Raw genomic sequence first — 19148 nt, forward strand, 5'->3', positions numbered from 1 at the left:
GAGAAATCGGAACAGTTTGGAGGCCACCCGTTTCTTTCGTATTAGTAAACTCCCACAGTTCAAAGCGGCGCTAAGCACTCTGGGATTTTCAGAAGTCGTCTATTGCGGCCGTATGTCCCACCTTCTGAAAGCTTTGAACAAGTAGATTTTCTCCAAGACTGAAAAATTTGGCAGCGCCTCTTAGAAACTTCTCAGTTCAGCTATTACAAAGTAATCAAATTATTGTGTTTTTTATATATCAGTGTTCTGAAAGTAATCTGCAGGCTGTTAGAAATGAGCTGCAGCGATTGTCCACACTACTGGGACTTCAAGTCCTCCCCACATATAAGAACATGCGAAATAGTTACAAGGCAAAAATTGCAAAAATGCCCAGTGTGCACTATTTCACGCGCAAAACATAAGCAGGCAATGATAAAAAAGCCCGCTTCTGGCAATGTTTTCTCAAGTTTCTGCACAGGTACGTCGCCACGATCGGCTTGAAGTCAAGAAAACATTGACACAACACGATTATATGCGCCAGGTCCCAGTTGTATTCGATGCATTTAAGTGAGTTGAACATAGAAGCATATATCTTACTTAGATGACAATTACATCTTGTTCGTGAATGACGCTGCAGGACAGCCAATGCCACGCACAATTTAAGCATGCTGTCGCAGAGACAAGTGTACGCACGAAGAAAAGAAAAGAAAAATTGCCTTGCGTTCGCTTCTCCTAAATAGAGGTATATAAAGCGGCATGGCCGAGCGGGTTAAGGCGTCCCGCTCATTGGTGGTAGCCAAGGTCGTGCTGAAGACTGGGAGGTGGTGGGTTCGAATCCTACCACCAGCTGTGCTGTCTGAGGTTTTCCCTGGGTTTTCCGAAGACTTTCCAGGTTAATGTCAGCACAGTTCCCCCTGAAGTCGGCACAGCCGGCCAACTAACCCCCCTGTCCTCCATTCCTTCCTGCTGTCCTCTCTCCGTCTGTCCACATCTGTACGCCGCTCATAGCCACAGTTGCTTCGCGGTGCTAACACGGAATGAAAAAAAAAAAAAGGTATATAACGTCGTTAGACAAAATATACGAGCTCACAGCCATTAAGTTCCCCATCAAATATCATACTGGTGGCAACGAAGCTTCCCCGTGGTGCTACGAGGAAAAATTAAGAAAAAGTGTGAAACATTATATACATGCAAAAAACATGGCGGTCACAGATAAGGATTAAAAGGGAATCATCGGCGGACAGATCACATGGCAATAACGGTACAGCCATCAGAATTTTTGTGCATCTTTTTACCGCCAGAAGTACAGTGCTGGACAAAAGTTTACGGAACACGCGAGCGGCGTATTTTCTCTCGGCGGTGGCACCCTAGCGATGAGCGGAAGCGGGCGAGTTCACTCGTTCAGAGGTGTGGAGGAGTGCGTTTGTGGCGACCCATTGTGGTAGTAGTGGTAACTTTGCCTTTGAAATGGTTTCGTTTTCGCACTACTGCACCCAGCGCGAGTTGCTATCGCGGGAAGGGAGTTTCACCGCTATCGTATACTCGAACAACATAACTTCACCGCATAGCACGCTGTGCTCCAACCATTGCAAGAATGATAGGGTTATCGCTTCTGATTTGAAGAGAGAGGGGGGCGTACGCTTTTTTGTGGCAATTTTCATATATCCAAATTGCCATAAAAAGCCGTACGCCCACCCCTCTCTTCCTTTCAGAAGCGATAACCTTATCATTCGCGGCAATGGTTGGCGCACAGCGTGCTATGCGGTGAAGTTCTGTTTTTAGTGTGTAGAGACAACGAGGCGCTAAGATGAATTGAGACGACAACGGGCTGTAGTGGCCTAGCTTTTTCATCTCTTTTTTTCATTCGACACAAACAGAAGAAAACAGCATGTACCCTTGAGCAGAAACAAAAAGAGAAAAGGGAATACGATACTTTTTAATACTTTGTCGCGTGTTTAATACATGACCTGCGCATAGCCCGGACTTAAACATTATCGAAAACGTCTGGGGAATCCTGAAGAATAGAACGAGCAAGAGACAGACGCTTACAAGGAGCAAAGATGCACTCTGGAAATTTATAGAAGCAGAGTGGTCCTTACTACGTGAACCCTGTCCGTCGGCTATACGCGTCCCATGCCTGTGCGCCACGCTTCCGTTATTGCTGCCAAAAGGGGGGGGGGCAAGTAGCATTAAAAGAGTATCGTACCCCCTCTCTTTTTGTTTCTGCTCATTGGTACACGCTCTTTCCTTCTGTTTTTGTTGAATAAAAAGAAAAAGAAACAGCTGCTGCTGCCACTGCAGCCCGTTGTCGTCTAAAATCACTGTTATCTCTACGATAGCGGAGAGACTCCCTTCCCGCGATAACAACTCGCGCTCGGTGCAGTAGAGCGAAAACGAAACCATTTCAAAGGCAAAGTTACCACTACTACCACAGTGGGTCGCCACAAACGCACGCTTCCATCCCTCTGAACGAGTGAACTCGCCCGCTTCCGCTAGCCGCTAGGGTGTATCTGCCCAGAGAAAATACGCCGCTCGCGCGTTCCGTAAACTTTTGTCCAGCACTGTACACTGTCAAAAAGAGTTTAAAAAATTGATATATGAAGAAGAAAGCGTTCGGTTTCCCAAAACGCGAATCTCATGGGAACGCAGTATCTGCAGCGTTGTCTTTTCTGCTTATAAAGCAGAAGTCACCAGAAACGTTCTTCAGTCTCTTTGGCCGAAAAAGCACACCTTTATTTTGCAGCTGTTTTTATCAAACCCGTCTTGCGGTGCTGGTTATCAGAGGAGAATGCGCTCTGAACTCTGATATTTCCCCTCCCTTTAGAGTTTCATTCCTCCTCAAATTTACACGCACTCAAACGCACAAACGGCTTTCCCACATGCGCAACTGTCGTTAGGCTAAGCCCTCTTTAAGTGTGATGTCTCACATTTTATTCGCACTTTCATGCCCTCGGGAACAAAATTGGCTCGCCTCATAACCAAGACATTCACTTTAGGCTCCAAACATGGTCCCCCTAATTGCGAAACTGCAGTGGAAAATTACCTAAAGCTGATAGCTTTTGATGCATAACACTGTGAAATCACGGTGGAGCGCGGATTCTACTTCTGTCCCACTGAGTAAAATGTGTAAGATTTCAAACGGCGGGGAAACAAAAGCCTTTATAGATATACGGATAGGTAATTCTTTTTCGGCAAACTTTCTTGTATAGATATCTCACAGGACCCAGTGTAGAACCAGTGAAAAGTGTCGACGTTTTCCGCCAAAATTAAATTATACGTTTCTGGTGCATTTCGTCTATGGGTGTAATGCAGGCGAGTTTTTGTACGCGAACATTGGGCATGATATGAATTATCGGCGGTGAACCTTCAATGACAGCCGCTTAACCAAGGAGACCAATCTTGTGCTTCAAACGTGGACGGCCGTAAATAATAAACAGAGTGGGAAAATGAGCGGCCTGCTTATTCAATTCACATAATCACCGTCTGTTATAGAGCAATTAGCTGCAACGACATTCTGCTCAGCGCGGTTCGGAGCATGTTGCTTATACAGCGATTTTCCAAGGGTACTTTTTAATGAACAGTGGCTGCTATGCGTTTGCGTCCATATTATTTCTACGCTCCAAACGTTTGATAATGCCTACGTGAATTAAACTCATTTCGTAAGGTTCCGTCGCATCTACTTCATCCCAAAAGTCAAACTGGATGCTTGTAATCCAAACAGATAGCAAAGAAATTAAAACTTTCCTGCGCCAAGTCTATCTGCTACCGCACAAATACACAGGGTATGTGCAGATAAACCTAACCGGCATTTGCAGACATAACTCGTTGTCTTCTTACCTGAGGAACTTCCGATGGCGCACGATGGCATATGTGTGCGTGTGAAAGCTAAAAAAAAGAAAGAAAAAAATCCTGGGAGCCATATTCAGCGTATAAAAAAAAGCGCGAAAACGTCGGTTTCCATACATTACAATAGGACAATATGGCGGTTTCAGGTGAGTTGTGTGCAGGCACCGCAGGCACATTTTTCAGTGCATCGTGCTGGTATAGGAAGCAGCAACTCTACAACAAGGCCTTTCTTCCCACTAGTGCCCACATGCAGAAGCTTGTTTGAATGTGTTTATTGAAAAGAAACTTTTCAAGCTGCAGGCAGTTGAAGAGCCTGAACAGAGAGATCCAAGGCCTGCTTGAAAGGGCCGAACAAGAGGCTGCGGACGCCTCCCTGGACTGCTTCTTTTAGTGATGCCTCCAGTTGTTTCCATCGTTTACTATTCAGGTCCAGAGTCTTGGAGGACCTCAGGTCGAAGGAAAGATCGGCCACACTCAAGGTCTTCACATACGGCGACCTAGCTGTGATGAACAAGGAGCAAACAAATATTTCAAGAGCGATACCTTATCGTCGTCGTATAGGATGAAGCCACGTGCAATACCACCGCTCTGCGTAAGGGAGGGGGGGGGGGGGGGGTTAGGACATAAGGACAAAAACATGTTGTTATAAACGAGAGGCGCTCAAGTAAATATTTTGTTCGAACGTTCGATAGTACTTTCAACGTTTAGACAGATCCAAGTTCTAAATGAGCTCTTCGACGGATTTCGGTAGTGTACGTCGAAAAGTGGAAAATCGAGGGATCCGGGGAATGTAGATTGCAGCAGAAGCCTCAAGCCGGGAGCCGCGAATATTTCGAACAGACACTGAGCCGGATAATATGCAGTAAGTAAAACACACGCAGACACAGAAAGGAAGACCTACACAGACACTGCAGTTGATACGTACTTTCCGGCTCAATGTTAGGATACCATATACCCCGCCTTGCTACTTACTGCATTTCGAACAGAGACCGTTCGACTGGGACCAGTGGAAGAACAGTCCCTATCCGAAACGTCGGTGGCTCCCTACCTGAGGCTTCTGCTTCGGTCTTAAATGCTTTGGCTCTTCCCTTCAAATTCCCGTCGGTGACACTCCCCGTGCGTTCACACGAACGACATTCTCCAGAGTACTCCAGCAGGAGATGCGAAATACGTCATAGCTTCCTGCTGTTACGTGAGCACGAGCACTGAACGTCATGTCTTTCTGTGGTTCGTGTGCAAACGACAGGTTCGATTTGTCGTCTGCTGTGCGCGCGCTACTTGACTCCCGATATTCCCGGGCCGTGCGTATGCTCAACAGAAGACGCGGTGGAACTTTCGCCCCGTCAGCAGTTCCTGTTCTTGCTTTTTCTTCCACGACAATATTCCGCGGGGATGTCGCCCTGTGAGTACACTGTTCGTCTAAGGTTATGCCGGATAATTGTAAGAGACGGTTATTTGCATCCATGTAAGCCTGGCATTCCATGTTTTACAGCAAAGAAAGCGTGTGCGCGCATAGAAAATCGGCACCATGAATGCCGAAACCCAGCCCGCCGCGACATCACGGCAGACATCCTCGCCAGTATGGCGGCTTCGGAATAGTTCGCGTGCTCACGAGAGCCAATAGTAACCCATCCAGGGCTTCTGACGCAGGACATCGACGCCCAATTTTGTTCCTTAGAATTTCGGTAACTAGGACACGTAGAAAAAGAAAAAAAAAGTTCATTTTCCCGCAAAACTGTGGCATGGATGGAGTGTAATGCGTGTATGGCGTAAAGAACTATATGAAATGTCACAATCCCTTTGCAGGGGTAGGTCCCTAACGAAAAAGAAAAAAAAAAGAAAAAGAAAAAGAAAAACGCGCTGGACGTGTTTTTAGAATAGACAATGAACAACTCCCCGTTATTCCCTTTCGTTGGAAATCAAAATATTTTCCAAGGGGGATTGCAGCGCGGCCGAGTGAGAAGCACATTACCAGAGGCTGTGGTCGGCTCACGTGACGTGTTTCAGACGGTCGGCGTTGTTTCAGAGCTGCCGATAGGAAGCCGCATCTCGATGCCGGGGAAACGGACCGCCCACTTAACGTTACGTTGTTCTCACACACAGACGTCGCGCGCGCGTCCTTCTCCACGGGAAAGCCTACTGGCGTGGGGGGAATATGTTTATTATAAAAAAAGGAGGGAAAGGTTAGCCTGCGCTACGGTGGCTTGCTATTCCCAGCAAAGAACGAAAAAACGAAAGCAAAGAAAACCGGAAAAAAAAAAAAGAAAACAAACAAACAAAAAGGAATACAACCACGAAACAACCTACTGGCGTGGATCTCGTCGCTTTCAGGTGCCTACAATAAATCGTACCGCTCGAGCTGCGGGAAACTAATGCACGGGCCTCACAAAGTTCGAAATACACTGTCGACTGCAAAAGAAATCGAAGAATCGATGCTTGGAGAGCGAACTATAACTTTAAGGGGTGTAGCGACAGACGGAGCCTGCGAGTGCAATGCCGGAAAGATTGCCTAGGGACATGTTCACAAACAACACGACTCACGCTTCTGCTGACTGACTTCGACGAAGAGGTTGGTGTTTTTGACAACCAAGTCAACCGAGTACTTCTTTTTGCTGTCGAAAAAAGAATCGCCTTTGGACGAAACATCGAAGTGGCTCCTCAGTCCATCCAGCGCAAGCCAGCACCCAAGGGTGACATTCCCTCCCTGCCACCCAGGGGCAGAGCAGTCACCGCGGCGCTGGACGACATGAGAAAGCCCGTACAGCTGTCCGTGGGTAAGTTTCGCCTTGAAGGTCCTCAACAAGCCCTTCCCCGGGACCTTAACCTTAATCTCTGGCAGGTTGGCTGGGTCCAGCGACTGGACGCGAACGTTGTTTGGGAGATAATTGCGCAGCACATTGTCTATATAGGAGTTGGCTTCATATTTCGAACCGGCGAGAGCACCTGCAAGGAAAAAAATGTCTAAGTGAGTGTGTCAAGTGAAGGGAATGTAATTTGTAAAGGTTGGCATATTATCATGGTTCTGGCACAGTACTTGACATACTGAACAAGACGGGTGGGATATATGTTGCAAAGGTGCTGGTCTCGGAAGGTGAAAACGTCAAATAGCAAATAATAGACTCGTTTGACGTAATGGACTAGCCCAAGTAGGGTTCGGATCCCGGGATTTCACGAGGCCAAATCTCGGGATTTCAGGATAATAAATTTCGGCGTTCGTGACACTGAATACAGGGCGGTATGGAATGACTTTTGGTTTCAAGTATTCCTTCACCGAAAACTATCATTTGCAATCCCGAAACCAAACCACATGACAAAGATTTTAGCTGCCGAGTGATGTGAACAGTGCAAGCCGTGGCCGAGAACAGCCCTCAAGTAGCATTAAAACTCCTATACGAAATCAGAAGGAGTCTTCCAGTCTATAAGGCTATACTCAAAATACTAGCTGCCAGATACTCTCTCTCTCTCTCTCTATGCGGAATCTCTCTCTTTTTCTTCTTTTTTTTGTCCTTGCGGATGTGCTTGAAAGTGAAAAAGAAAAATCAGGACAGCGTTTTACAAAAATTACAGAACCAAACAATAGCGCCAACAACAACAACTTTATTTTGAGATGATGAATGGGGAGTTCCATCGCCAGGGGCGATGCTCTACCCCATTGCTGGTGCTGATTTGGGGAATGTAATAATGAGCCCCTTCACAATAAGGATCGAAGTCCTATGATGTCCAAAAATGTCAATAGAGCTCTGAGGGCAGAGCGTTGGTGGGCTGGATTTGGCCAGGGCCAAGAGAGAGAGAGAGGGAGAGGGAGGGGAGGTAAGTCGAGCTGATTAAGAGACCCGGAGAGTGCGGTTCAGGAAGGTTGCTAGCATGGGCAATGAAACAATAGCGCCAATAACAACAGCACGTATTTACAAAAAATGTCTCACCGGTCGCAAGGAACCCAAGGAAGACCACGCTGAACAACATAGTTTCTCTGTAAAAGAAGGATTCTCGCTGCAAAACTCATAGCTCTCGACGACTTAGTCACCTAGCTAGTTGATTATTAAAGAAATTAGTAAGAAGTATGCTCTTAAGTTAAGCGCGCTTGTTCTACCTCGTATTTACGATCAAGGCACAAGCGCGTTTCATGGGTAGTCGGGCAGAAAGGGCCTTCATATCTGCCGTTTTTATGGGAATATTTCCTCGTGCTATAATGCCATCGGTTTGCATCAAAGCACAGAGATGTTGTCTTTGGGATGAACTTCTATATTTCGGAATTAAAAACTCCATTAGTTAACATTAATGAGGGCAGCGCTACAGGAGGTCACTATAGTGGCTACAACGAGGCCCACTCAAATCAGTAATTATCCTAACCCTTAAAAAAAAATATTTCCCTATTTTTGCAACATTCTCATTACATACGGGACGTTTTTTTAAGTGTTTGACCTCTTCGCTATCCACACAGAGACACCACTGCAAGACACTTGTTTTACTTACATCTGACGAAGACCTCAGAGTGAGCTCAGCGCCGTTTACTCTGCCAATGGTCTTGGATGTAAGGAGCGGCCGATTAAAAACCTGTCCGTAGAATGCTATCTGGGTAATTGCGAGACTGTGATTCCCAGAGCAACGCGAAACAATGCCGCTCGTTGATAAGTTATGCCTTTAGAGCAAAAAAAAAAAAAAAGAAAAAACGAAATGACATTGTTCTCAGTTGAAGTGAACAGATTTCTTGTTGCTATCGCGGCTTTCGCTCTATATGTCGATTGGATGTGAAACACTGAAAAAAACATGCTCCAGAAAAACATTATCATTGCAAGGTTTGGAAGGAAAGATTGCAACGGCCGGTGCACGTCATCCTTATCGTTATCTTGGGCATATCGCGCGAAATGTCGCTATTGTGTTTGAGCTCCTAAATATGGAAGGCAGACGTCATGTTGCTGGCGAACCTTTTCAGTGATCTTTCATTGTTTCGTCGACATGTCGGTATGTTGGTGGACAACTGAAAACGAGAGTCCGATTCTCTGAAATGGATACCAAACGTTTCTTTGAAGTACCTATGACAGAAAGGTAACTGTGTCGCGCACTTCAACAGTTGATGACACGGTATTCCCTGAGCGACGGACTGACGTCTATGTCACATCACGACGTCATTTATACGTAGTCAATATATTTGACACCTAGCGAGAAGCTCAAACGAGGTGTAGGTTTTTTTTATCTCACGAGGGAACAAAATAAAAATAAAAAAGACACAGGGGCGCACCGTTACTGGGGGGGGGGGGGGATATATTCACTAAGAAAGAAATTATGGGACGGGTACGACTCGAGTAACGCGAAATTCAGCGTCAGCTGTGCGTGTGGTGAAATGAGACCGGGATGAAAGTGTATAGACAAATTTATTTCAGCGTCTTAAGCATTTGTGCTCGCTGAAATGGTTGGCGAGCTCAGTGGTGTCCTGAACGATGGGGCTGATCTGGAACACAAACTCTATGCATGAGCCATGTCTAGCTGTGGACTGGGGGGTGTTAGTGCAGACCCAAGCAGCACAACATCCTGGCCCAATATTGGACAAATATTGGTGCAATCTAGGGCCGACATTGCCAATATTGGGCCAAGATGTTGTGCTGCTTGGGGAGCGAAAGGTCCAGTTGTTCGAACATATCACTTAGGAAAGTGGTGTTCTTGGCCAGTGAAACGTCCTCGTTGAAGTCTCCGACGACGAGACGCTTCTGCGTGCTTTAAGGCGCGAGCACATATACAAGACAAAGTAGCGGATGCGTCCGGGCGCGGCGCGAGGCGAGTAGTAGCACGCAGCCACCACGAGCCCTGTGGGAAGCTGCACGGCACAGCTGACGCTGTAAAACTGACGTACTTTGGTTTTTATCTCACTTTCCAGCGATAGCGGTTGTAAACTAGCGGGATTCTCCTCCCTACTCCAAACGTTGAGCGCACATGCGATAAGAGTTTTGTGCGGACATGCTAATGCAGACGACGCCGATGCGATTTCAGGAAAGTCTCCACTATACAGCTGACGCTGTAAAAGAAAAGAAAGGTTAGCCATGCAAAGAACCGGCTTGCTATTCAAAAAAGAAAAAGAAAAACGAAAGGAGAAGGAAGAAAAGACAACGTCACAGCAGTTCATGAGTTGTGAGGCTCTGAGGAAACTGAGGAGAGCGGCAGGAACAGCCCATCACTGGTTGGGGTGCAGGACGGGGCCAAGGAGAGCGGCTAAAGAAAAGTCGTTACAGCCAATCTTGAGCGGACGCCAACGGAGGGTGTTCCTATGGGGAAGGTGCTGCTGACAATGAGGGAGTTGGTGCAGGATGTCAGCTTTCATGCCACAGATAGTGCAGTGCTTCACTGCGCTACATATCTTTACCTTGAAGTACGTGCAAGTGGTGCGAGATAGGGAACGGGACTGTGTATGGAATCGTTATTTATTTTTTTACCTGTCCTTTCATATCCCAATGAACGTATCCCCTCCCACACCCATTATTTATTGGGCGACAAATCATGGCACAAATTCGATGGAATCACCCACGGCAAGCCTAGAGCGATGAGGTGACTGCATCGTAAGACGGCCCACATTCTTTACTGAGAACTCGTCGGTGTAGGCGTCCAATTGAAGTGCGCGTCGCAATTCAAATGAAATGGCTTGCAGCGGGTGCGCAACAATTTCTGTCTTGGGGAAAACCGACGCTGAGACGAGTGAAATGCTGCAAGCAACTTTGGGAGAGTCCCGTGCCCAAGTCGATCTACGACATTTGAGTCGTATGCAGACGCGTCACAAGTAATTGCGTTACTAGTAATCGATTACTTTCCCAAGTAATTTTGCAAGTAATCGATTAGTTTTACGAGCAAATAATTTTTCAAGTAGGTTTAATTAGTAGTTAACAAGTAGTAGTAATTTTTCAAGGGGATAACGACTTTGAGTAATCGGTTACAAATAATCGATTACCTCTCGAGTCTCGACTAAGCTTTATTCATATACGAAACCAACCCACAGGCTCAAACACAGTTTTTCTATCTGCTCTGCTTTCCACTACCACGTGATGGTGATCTGATAAAGAAAAAAATGGGGATGTGAGTTACGACCTCCCCCCCACTCCTTCCTGCTTTCCTCTCTCCATCTGTCCACATCTGTACGCCGCTCATAGCCACAGTTGCTTCGCGGTGCTAACACAGAATTAAAATAAAATACATTAAATGATCAGTCAAGGTATATAGCAGCAGACCTTTTTTATTTTTCTATCTTGGTTCAACCAGCGTTCACAATCTTATCTCCCTATTGCCATATAATAAACGCACCCATGACGGAAGTCTGACAGATCGTAATCCAACGAAAAGTACAAAAGCCGAACCTATTATCCCACAAGAAACATCCCTTGAAATCAGCCAATCTCAGCGATAACGCTTTGGATTCATACGCAATAGTCAATACTATCTCCCATACTGCCCATGTCTTGGGAGAGCTGCTGCGTGAAATTTGTGCCGCTTGACAGCTCGCAGGTTACCTGTCCCACAGAAGGAAATAAATTTGTTCGGCATGCTGCAGAGTTCCGAGAGGAACACCAGCAAAGATGCTGCAAGGCCGACGAGAAGAAGGAAGAAACTGCCTTGGATATCCGTCAGCGCAAGAGCTTGCACGGCATCGTCCCGAATGTTGACGCAGCGGGTGTAGTTGCGTAGACGCCATTCCATCTCCTTGTGGTAGATGTTGCACTGGTTTATGCGGGACACGCTAAGATTAGGAAAATGCATACTATTATATAGAACCCGGTTGCGACACCTGTGACTATTCTTGGGTTGTTTACGTGGTAGTCACCCGAACTTCCCATGAACAGGTTTTCACATGAACACTGCTTTATAGAGAGAGGATATGCAGTTTAAAAGTTTAATATTGTGTGTGCTTCGCGTCATTTGTCTGGTGGTGATGATAAATTGCTGCCTCCTAAACGTCATCGAATGGAATACTTTATTAAAGTCGAACCCGCTGCTCGGCTGAGGTGTGCTCTTCCCCATGTACCCAGTGTCCCGAAGATTTTGTTGTCGATATTGACAACGGTCGTCACAGGAGCTGCTTCAGTGTGGAATTCCCAACGCGTGCAAGGACTAACATAGCGTTTAGGGAAGTGCATCCGGCAAAACACCTTCAGCACCTCCAAAAATAGAAAACCCAACAACCCGGTGAACGTGTGGCGAAGCAGAAGTCTCAAGCAGTGAGCAGCCGACGAAGGCGCTACCCCAAGGACGGGGATTGTCAGTCTCCGTTAATTAGAGAATGAGATAAGAAAGAACAAGAATGGCCAGAGCAGTACTTCCAGCAGTACAGTACGCGTGGCGGCCTGGAAGAAATAAAGAAAACAGCAACAAGCAACAAGTGTAGGGGTTTTACCGTTCACCCCCAAGAGTTGATACACAACGCCCCACGGTTCTCTAACACATGATTCCCCCAACCCTTACAATGCAATGCCAATGACGAAGAAGGTACCCAGTAGCAGCGCGGTACCTGTTCTTCGGCGGCGTACGACTTGAAGCTTCTGCTTCAAGTCACCTTGCACACCAGTCTATTACGTCACCATGCGGTGGATTATATACTCACAATGCATCCAGCTTCCGCTTGAAGTCCTTAGTAAGTGTCTTTCTCAGCAACATGACGATGTGCATGAGACCTCCCGTTCCTTTAGCCACTTGATGTCGGCACTGTCCAGTTCGCACGTAATTGTCAGCGATATGGGACTTGAGCATGACGTCCGTTCCAAGCATGACGCGTTCCTTGCGAAGAACGCTAGCCATAACAGCGTCTAGACGCGCGCCAGGTCGATACATGCCCACGACTCGTTCGTGGCGGTTACTCAACCTCTTGAATGTGTCGCCTACAGGGTCCTACAAAACATGACACAATGTTTTATTTTCTTTTTTCTTTTTTGTGAAGAAGAGTACGACTAGTGCGTGATACGACTGCGTGACATGTTCCATAGCTCAGGCAAAGTAAGAGCACTTTACAGTGTCCTTTGGTATGACACGTGTCTCACGTACTGACGCGCTGCCAGGAAACGTCCCCAAACGTCAGACGTGTGGCACGCCAAAGGACACTGTAAAGTGGAAATTTGCTGTGCGACAGAAAGGTTCATTATTTTCTGTTTTTACTTCTGACCGCGCTTCCGCGGAAAACGACTGGCCACTTTGAGGATTTGCAGTGGTTCCTACCACACATGTTGTCTGGAAGCAGCCACCAGATTCTGGCGCCAAGAGACTGAGGACCGGGTTTCTGTGAGCAGTGCTTCGCACGTGTCCGTAGCTGACGACAGGATAGGCCACGTAAGTTTCGAATACGTTTGGTCAGTCGAGGTAGCGGTGTGCGGGGGTTGTTGTTTTGTTCTATTTTGCTGAGTATGAAGAAGAGTCGCTTGAAAGGGCGGCATCTTTGGTACGAAAAACAACGCAGAGAGCGGGGTGTTAGGAAAAATAGAAGGACTTGGCCTGCGGTCTCCGTAGCAAACGGACCTGCTCGGAGAACTCGCGACTTTGCTATAGCATGTAAGCTTTGCAACATAGTTTACTGCTGTAAATAAACCTGTTACCAAGTGTCGAAGATCGTCTGCTGTTAAGTAGCTACAACTCATCTGTCAGCATCACCCACCGACAACTAGCAAATCATGGGGATGGGGGTATCCCGACCGTTAAGAATCCACCGTTCAAAATCCCATATGCTCAAAATCCCAAACGGCGCTAGCGTGGAGTTGCGTGCGTGCCCTACTGTGGGGAGGCCCCCAACGGCGGATGAAGTGTCAAAAAGCACCTAACCTAACCAAAATCTATAATTTTTGCTGCTCTGATGTGACCGCCATGCTAAGCCTAACGGTCGCCAAAGACCTGGTTTTTATTCACGACAGTGGCTTCTACTGACATCAAAATCAGGCAATACAGCGAGGTTTGTCAGTTATATGTATTATTCAACACTATCATTCCGCCATTCTTCATATTAAAGCTTTAATTCAGAAATCTGGGATTTTGAAGATCTCGGATTTTAAACGGTGGATTCTTAACGGCGGAATATCGTGGCATTCCCACGGGGATTAGAGAGAACGAAATAACTACTTTTACTGACACGGACATCGCGACATCAGAAATTATGACATTTCTGCACTCTATACTTACAGTGAGCAGGCGCTCGAAGTAGGTGAGCGTCTCTGCTGCTACCCTTGTCTTCGGGTACCGAAAGAGGTCTTCGAAGTCGTCCACTCGATCGGTAGTCTTGCGGACAAGCATTGTGGAGGTGAGTATGCCACTGAGGCTCCCCATGAGCACTACTAAAGCCAACATCCAGATGCCCAGAAGGATGCGGAACCACGATGACTGGTTGTCTGGGAAGCCTAATTAAGGTCGTACGTGAGTATGAAATCGGATGTAGTTCGTTACCGGGTCCACTGCGTTTTTCTAACCAAAGCAAATATCTAGGTAGACGATGACCCTCGGGACAGGAACAGGAATGACCCTCCTATATTGTGTCCAACGTATAAAAATAAAAATTGTAGCGCCGTTTCTCGGAGATGATCCGCCATGTTTACTGAGGACCTTCAGACCGAACCGGCGGCACAGTCTCATGCAGGCACCGCCTAGCGCGTGCCAGGGGGGAAGGTCCCCCTCCCCCAGACCCCCTATCTGTGAAACCCAAACTGACCTAACCTCACAAAAGTGAGGATTGTAACCGAACCCAACGACCGTTCCTATTGCAAGATCGCACCTTCGGAATCCGTTAGGCTTATCGTTGCCGTGTTTCACCTGCGCAAGGAGTGCTTCAGATGGTGGTGTTGAAGTGCATATAAAAAAGGTTCTAGACTGCACAGCTTTATAATTCTTCAATTTTTAGATTCAGTACATGACCTTTTTTCACTTGGATGCGATATTTACCTTTCATATAACGCTTTCACTCACTTTTAAAAGCCAGTGGTCCCGGTAACGAACTATACAGCCATGAAATTTTCAAAAAGCGAACGCAGTCACAATCCTCACTATTGGGAAACATGACCTTGAAGTACAGCCACAAGTATTGTGGGAACTGCAGGGTGCGGTTTCCGCGGCATAAGTGCCTGGACGCAGCAAAATCCAAGCATCTTGTAGCGAAAGAGACGGCAATCCAGCAAATGAGAATGCCCAGCCACACCTGTAAATATTGCCTCAGTATTACAGTGGACCTGTGGGAGAGCCGATGAGATGCAATGACGTGGAGTAAAACGTCCACTGACTGTTCTTGGACACGTCTCGCGCAATGCACAAGTGGATGAGACAAAAGACTTACTTCGCCGCTAAAAGAACGGACGAAGTTGAAAGGATCAACAAATTTCACGGGTCTCCAAGTCATCACGCTGACGTAATTGACGTCATACGGCACGGTGAAGTCAACAGCCTCATTGCGACCGACCGTGGGAGCCATAGGACCCAGCATCACATCTACTTCCTAATAAGATATGAGTAAACAGTTTAAAACAGATATTATGGCGAACTTTTGCACTGATTTCATAGCACGGCTAGAAATCGCCTAGAAGGTCTACTAACCCCTCTCTGCACCGCCCCCAGATATCCGGAAAAGGTGCCGTTCGCTTTAATCCCCCAGATCCGCTCTTTTGGAAAGATTATCTGCGACCTGCAGAACATCTGCGGTGTACATGTTAAAGGAAGAATCTGCGAAAATCCGGAACTATTATACTGGCTGTGTAAATAAGCTCGATACTTTGTTGCGAAATGAAAAGTAAAGTTGGCTTGGCAGTGGGGGACTCGTCAGTTGTCAAAAGAGCTGGGAAGCTCAATACGAAACCGAAACTTCTGAGGGCTCCTTCTCCTACCTCCTGCAAGGTATATCTAAACTGGTAGCGAAAACAAGCGAAAATACCAAATCAGACCCATCGGCAAAGCTACCAGCATGAGGCGCGAGCGATCCTGGGTGTTGGTAGTAGAGGTACGCGTTCGTAAACAGAAAAACTTTACAACACGGGCATGGCTTGTGTGTATAGTGTATACTAATAGGTTATTCATAATTCAATGTAGAAAAACTTTCAGTTGCCCCGCTCGTGCACACATACGAAATCATCTATACCACCCGAGTACATTTCCGTGTCCTGCTCCCTTTGCGCATGTGTAACAGTGCATGGGCGTGTTTATCCGTGCGTCTCTGTATCCGTCCCGTGTGTCCGTGCATTGTAATACAGAGTTCGTACACTTTTTGGGTTAAATAGGAAGCGACGTTCACACCTTGGAGCTGTAGGCCAAGGCTTAAACGTATGAACAGATGAATACAGTGCATCCGTTATTGCTGGCACCGCGAAAAAAATTTCGCCATCGGACGAACGGCCATGATAGCGTGAGTGTGAGCAGGAATCAGCTGTGCACCAACGATGCCATGTTTTGTTGCAATGTACCTATAATGGCCGCTCATTGAATAAATGCAAACGTCTAGTCACTACGTGTACGTATATAGCTCTAGGTGAGGAATGGAATTTAAGTTAGCCATCTTAATTTCTGTGCGTTCAACACGATGCCCTTCAGTTTGGAGTTGTCAAAATCTGTGATAACTGTGTGTATTTCGAATTGATATGTTTAATTAAACCTGATACGGTTTATTTTTCTGCGTTCTCGTCTGGTGTTGTTGCCTGGGTGAGGAAAAAGAGAATACACCGCAAACAAAGTGCGCGAATGTAAACGTGCCATGGCTAATTATGCGCTACCTATTATTGCTCATTATTGAGTTGCGCTACCTGTTTAGATATAACTTGCCTCGTGTACCACGCGTGACGTCACCGGTAGTCTCATATGGGCCACCGGCTGTTTTACGGGCCCGCGCTTTATAACTTCTACGTGCCACACGGCTGACCAGTCATTCTGCTTCCTCGACTTCGTTCTAAAACATTCGCAAGCGGTACAAGCAAAACCTATAGAAAGCCGTACACGAAGAATACGGGTGAGGTGAAGCCTGGTGCTGGTGGACTGCTTTTCTGTGGACGAGCGCCTAATGAGTCAAAGGAAAATATTCATTTTCTAATTATCTGTGCCACTTGTGGATAAGAAATTGTATTCACTGAAATATCATACGGTATAAACTGATGTCACACTGTTACCTCAACACGTTTCAGGAGCAGAGTCTCCCTTTAAATTCTCACCTACCGAAACTTAAATGTTTTCACAAGCTCCTCCCCAACTCTAGCCAATGGACCGGCAAGGAGAGTTCCGTTCGGATATTCTTCCATGTCCACATAAGGCACGATCTGCAAAAGCAGAAATCAGGTGATTACTGCAGTGGCTACATACCTGTCTTTTATCACCTGCTTTAGGTGTTAAAGCAGTTCTAAGGTTTGAAGGTATAGAAACGCAAGAGCCGGGCCGCAACATTCTGAAGCTCTGCACGGTGCCTCGCGATGGTCAACAAGGTCTCGTAGCATTTCAATTGAATGACACCTAAGTGGATGTGACACTTGCCCCAAGTTAAAGTTTTTTCGCCCAAAGAAGCAAGCCATATAATTACTGCTGAATTCTCGGAAACACAGGGAAGGAACAACACTTAGCCTGTGCGATACCATTGCTTGCAAGTTGCTGTCTGATTGACTGTCGTTTCTGGTGATATATGGATGGCACAGATAGCTAATCGCGGGAGGGCCACCTCAGTCGGATTTCTCTGAATCTATCAGCAGAGCTTGCACTTGCAACTCCCGCTCCCCGAGTCAGCTCTCCGTTCTCTCCATGTTCACTTATCCTTGGGTCAGCCCAGACATATAGGTATTTCGAGTATCGTACTCCAACTACTGTGTCTTAAATGCTTTTGTTGGTATTCATTTCCATCTTTCATCGTTAAGTATCTTACTCAGTACTTTTACAGAAAGGTATTTTGTACTCTATTTAAAAGACCTTTTTTTGTATCTGTTACTCAATACTCCAATTACTTTTATCCTTTCGGGGAATATGTGTGAACTGCCTGTGTGAACTTTTCCTAAAGTATAATGTGGCCGTACCATCAAGTGCACCTGTGGAACGCCTGTTCAGCTTTGCAGGAAACGTTTTTCAGAGGAAACGAGGACGGATGACGGAAATGCATTTGCTACGAAGAGCGAATAAAGCCTAGGTCTAATTTCACAACCTAAATCTTTGCATTGAATTCTGACTCTAGTATTTTGAATGCATCTTAAACACTTTTTGAAGTGTTTGCTACCCGACTCTAAATACATAAACTGTATGAGTATTTAGACTGTATTTTAATTACTTTACGATCGCAGTGTTTAATATCTTATTTCAAATACGTTTTTCGAGTATCTTCTACTGTCTGGGTCAGCCTCAGGTGGTTGAAATTATCCGCAGTCATACCCTGCGGTGCGTGCAGCATATGTAGCAGCACAAGGGTAGGCGTACTCCCTTTTCGTGTAAATCTCGCAATTATTATTATTACTATAATTATTATTAAAGGAACTGACACCGAAAAAAATGGGCAATTGGTAGCTAGTTCCTCTATGTGTATCTGTCTTAGGTTGCGCTGATGATGACAGGAATGTCGGGCGACGTTTTAGAGTAACGAGTAACCACGCTGTCAGAGAACGGACATTTCTGGCTAGACGCCAGTCAGGAGAGAATGAGCACAGCAGCGTGTCGCGGCCAGGGAAACAGCAACGGCAACAGATAAGTGATGACATGACCAGGGATCGAGCCGCATTGAGTTGCGTTGCAGGGGCAGAGATCATACGAAGCTATTGTCTCCGTTTCAAAGCAAGAAATTACACGCACCCATGTTTGAAATTTGCAGGCTGCGGTACGCGCCGACACTCCGCGCCCTGCTGCGCCACGCATTGGCTGCTCCTGTGGGGCATCGCTCACATCTCACAGGAACATTCTGGAAGCTAGGAGAATGCTACTGCGTTCATACTTGGCGTTTCTGAAAGTTCACATCGCAAAGTGCAACACGATTGCCGCGTGCACGAAAACTGTTCAACACGTTCAACAACAACACGTTGTTCAACAACACGTGCTTTCACTACTGCTCCGAACTGTTGAATTACAGAACCCAAGCATTTGCATTTTCACTTCCTCACCTGCCCCACGTTGAACCGGAAACAGCCGTCCTCAAGACGACACTCCTCAGACGTTCTTCGAATAAACATAACAGAACTGGCCTCTACTCGACACAAACTTGACCCCTTGCGATACGCACGAAATGTTTGATTTTGGGTACTGCTATCGCTCCCGCATACGACTGTAACACCCAGAGGACCAAGCAGCATTCACACGAACTACTAGTTCAGTTGGGAAAGGACGTTGGTGACGCTGTAATATGTCTCATGCAAAAGCCATTGGATAACCCAAAAAGG

The 19148-nt window shown here is 46.4% G+C and overlaps 2 protein-coding genes across 2 annotated transcripts in view; both read right to left on the reverse strand.

Moving 5' to 3' along the window:
* Positions 1-4081: 4081 nt before the first annotated feature.
* On the reverse strand, positions 4082-8404 carry LOC135400762 (uncharacterized). The gene is made up of 4 exons (XM_064632662.1): positions 8299-8404; positions 7749-7795; positions 6367-6768; positions 4082-4326 (listed from the first exon to the last, which is right to left on the reverse strand). Exons 2-4 carry the CDS (start codon positions 7786-7788, stop codon positions 4115-4117), a joined length of 654 nt encoding a protein of 217 aa, XP_064488732.1. The 5' UTR covers positions 7789-7795; positions 8299-8404; the 3' UTR covers positions 4082-4114.
* Positions 8405-11161: 2757 nt separating this feature from the next.
* LOC135400766 (glutamate receptor ionotropic, NMDA 2B-like) overlaps positions 11162-19148 on the reverse strand; it is a 30908-nt gene continuing 22921 nt past the window's right edge. The window contains exons 2-8 of the mRNA XM_064632675.1: positions 16963-17063; positions 15361-15448; positions 15104-15262; positions 14818-14968; positions 13963-14177; positions 12404-12687; positions 11162-11542 (exon numbers count right to left, since the gene is read on the reverse strand). Of these exons, the coding sequence (XP_064488745.1) occupies positions 11242-11542; positions 12404-12687; positions 13963-14177; positions 14818-14968; positions 15104-15262; positions 15361-15448; positions 16963-17045 (1281 nt within the window). The 5' untranslated portion in view covers positions 17046-17063 and the 3' untranslated portion in view covers positions 11162-11241. The remainder of the gene's footprint in view (positions 11543-12403; positions 12688-13962; positions 14178-14817; positions 14969-15103; positions 15263-15360; positions 15449-16962; positions 17064-19148) is intronic.

Source organism: Ornithodoros turicata, chromosome 7 (assembly GCF_037126465.1).
Source record: "Ornithodoros turicata isolate Travis chromosome 7, ASM3712646v1, whole genome shotgun sequence".
Classification (NCBI taxonomy): domain Eukaryota; kingdom Metazoa; phylum Arthropoda; class Arachnida; order Ixodida; family Argasidae; genus Ornithodoros; species Ornithodoros turicata.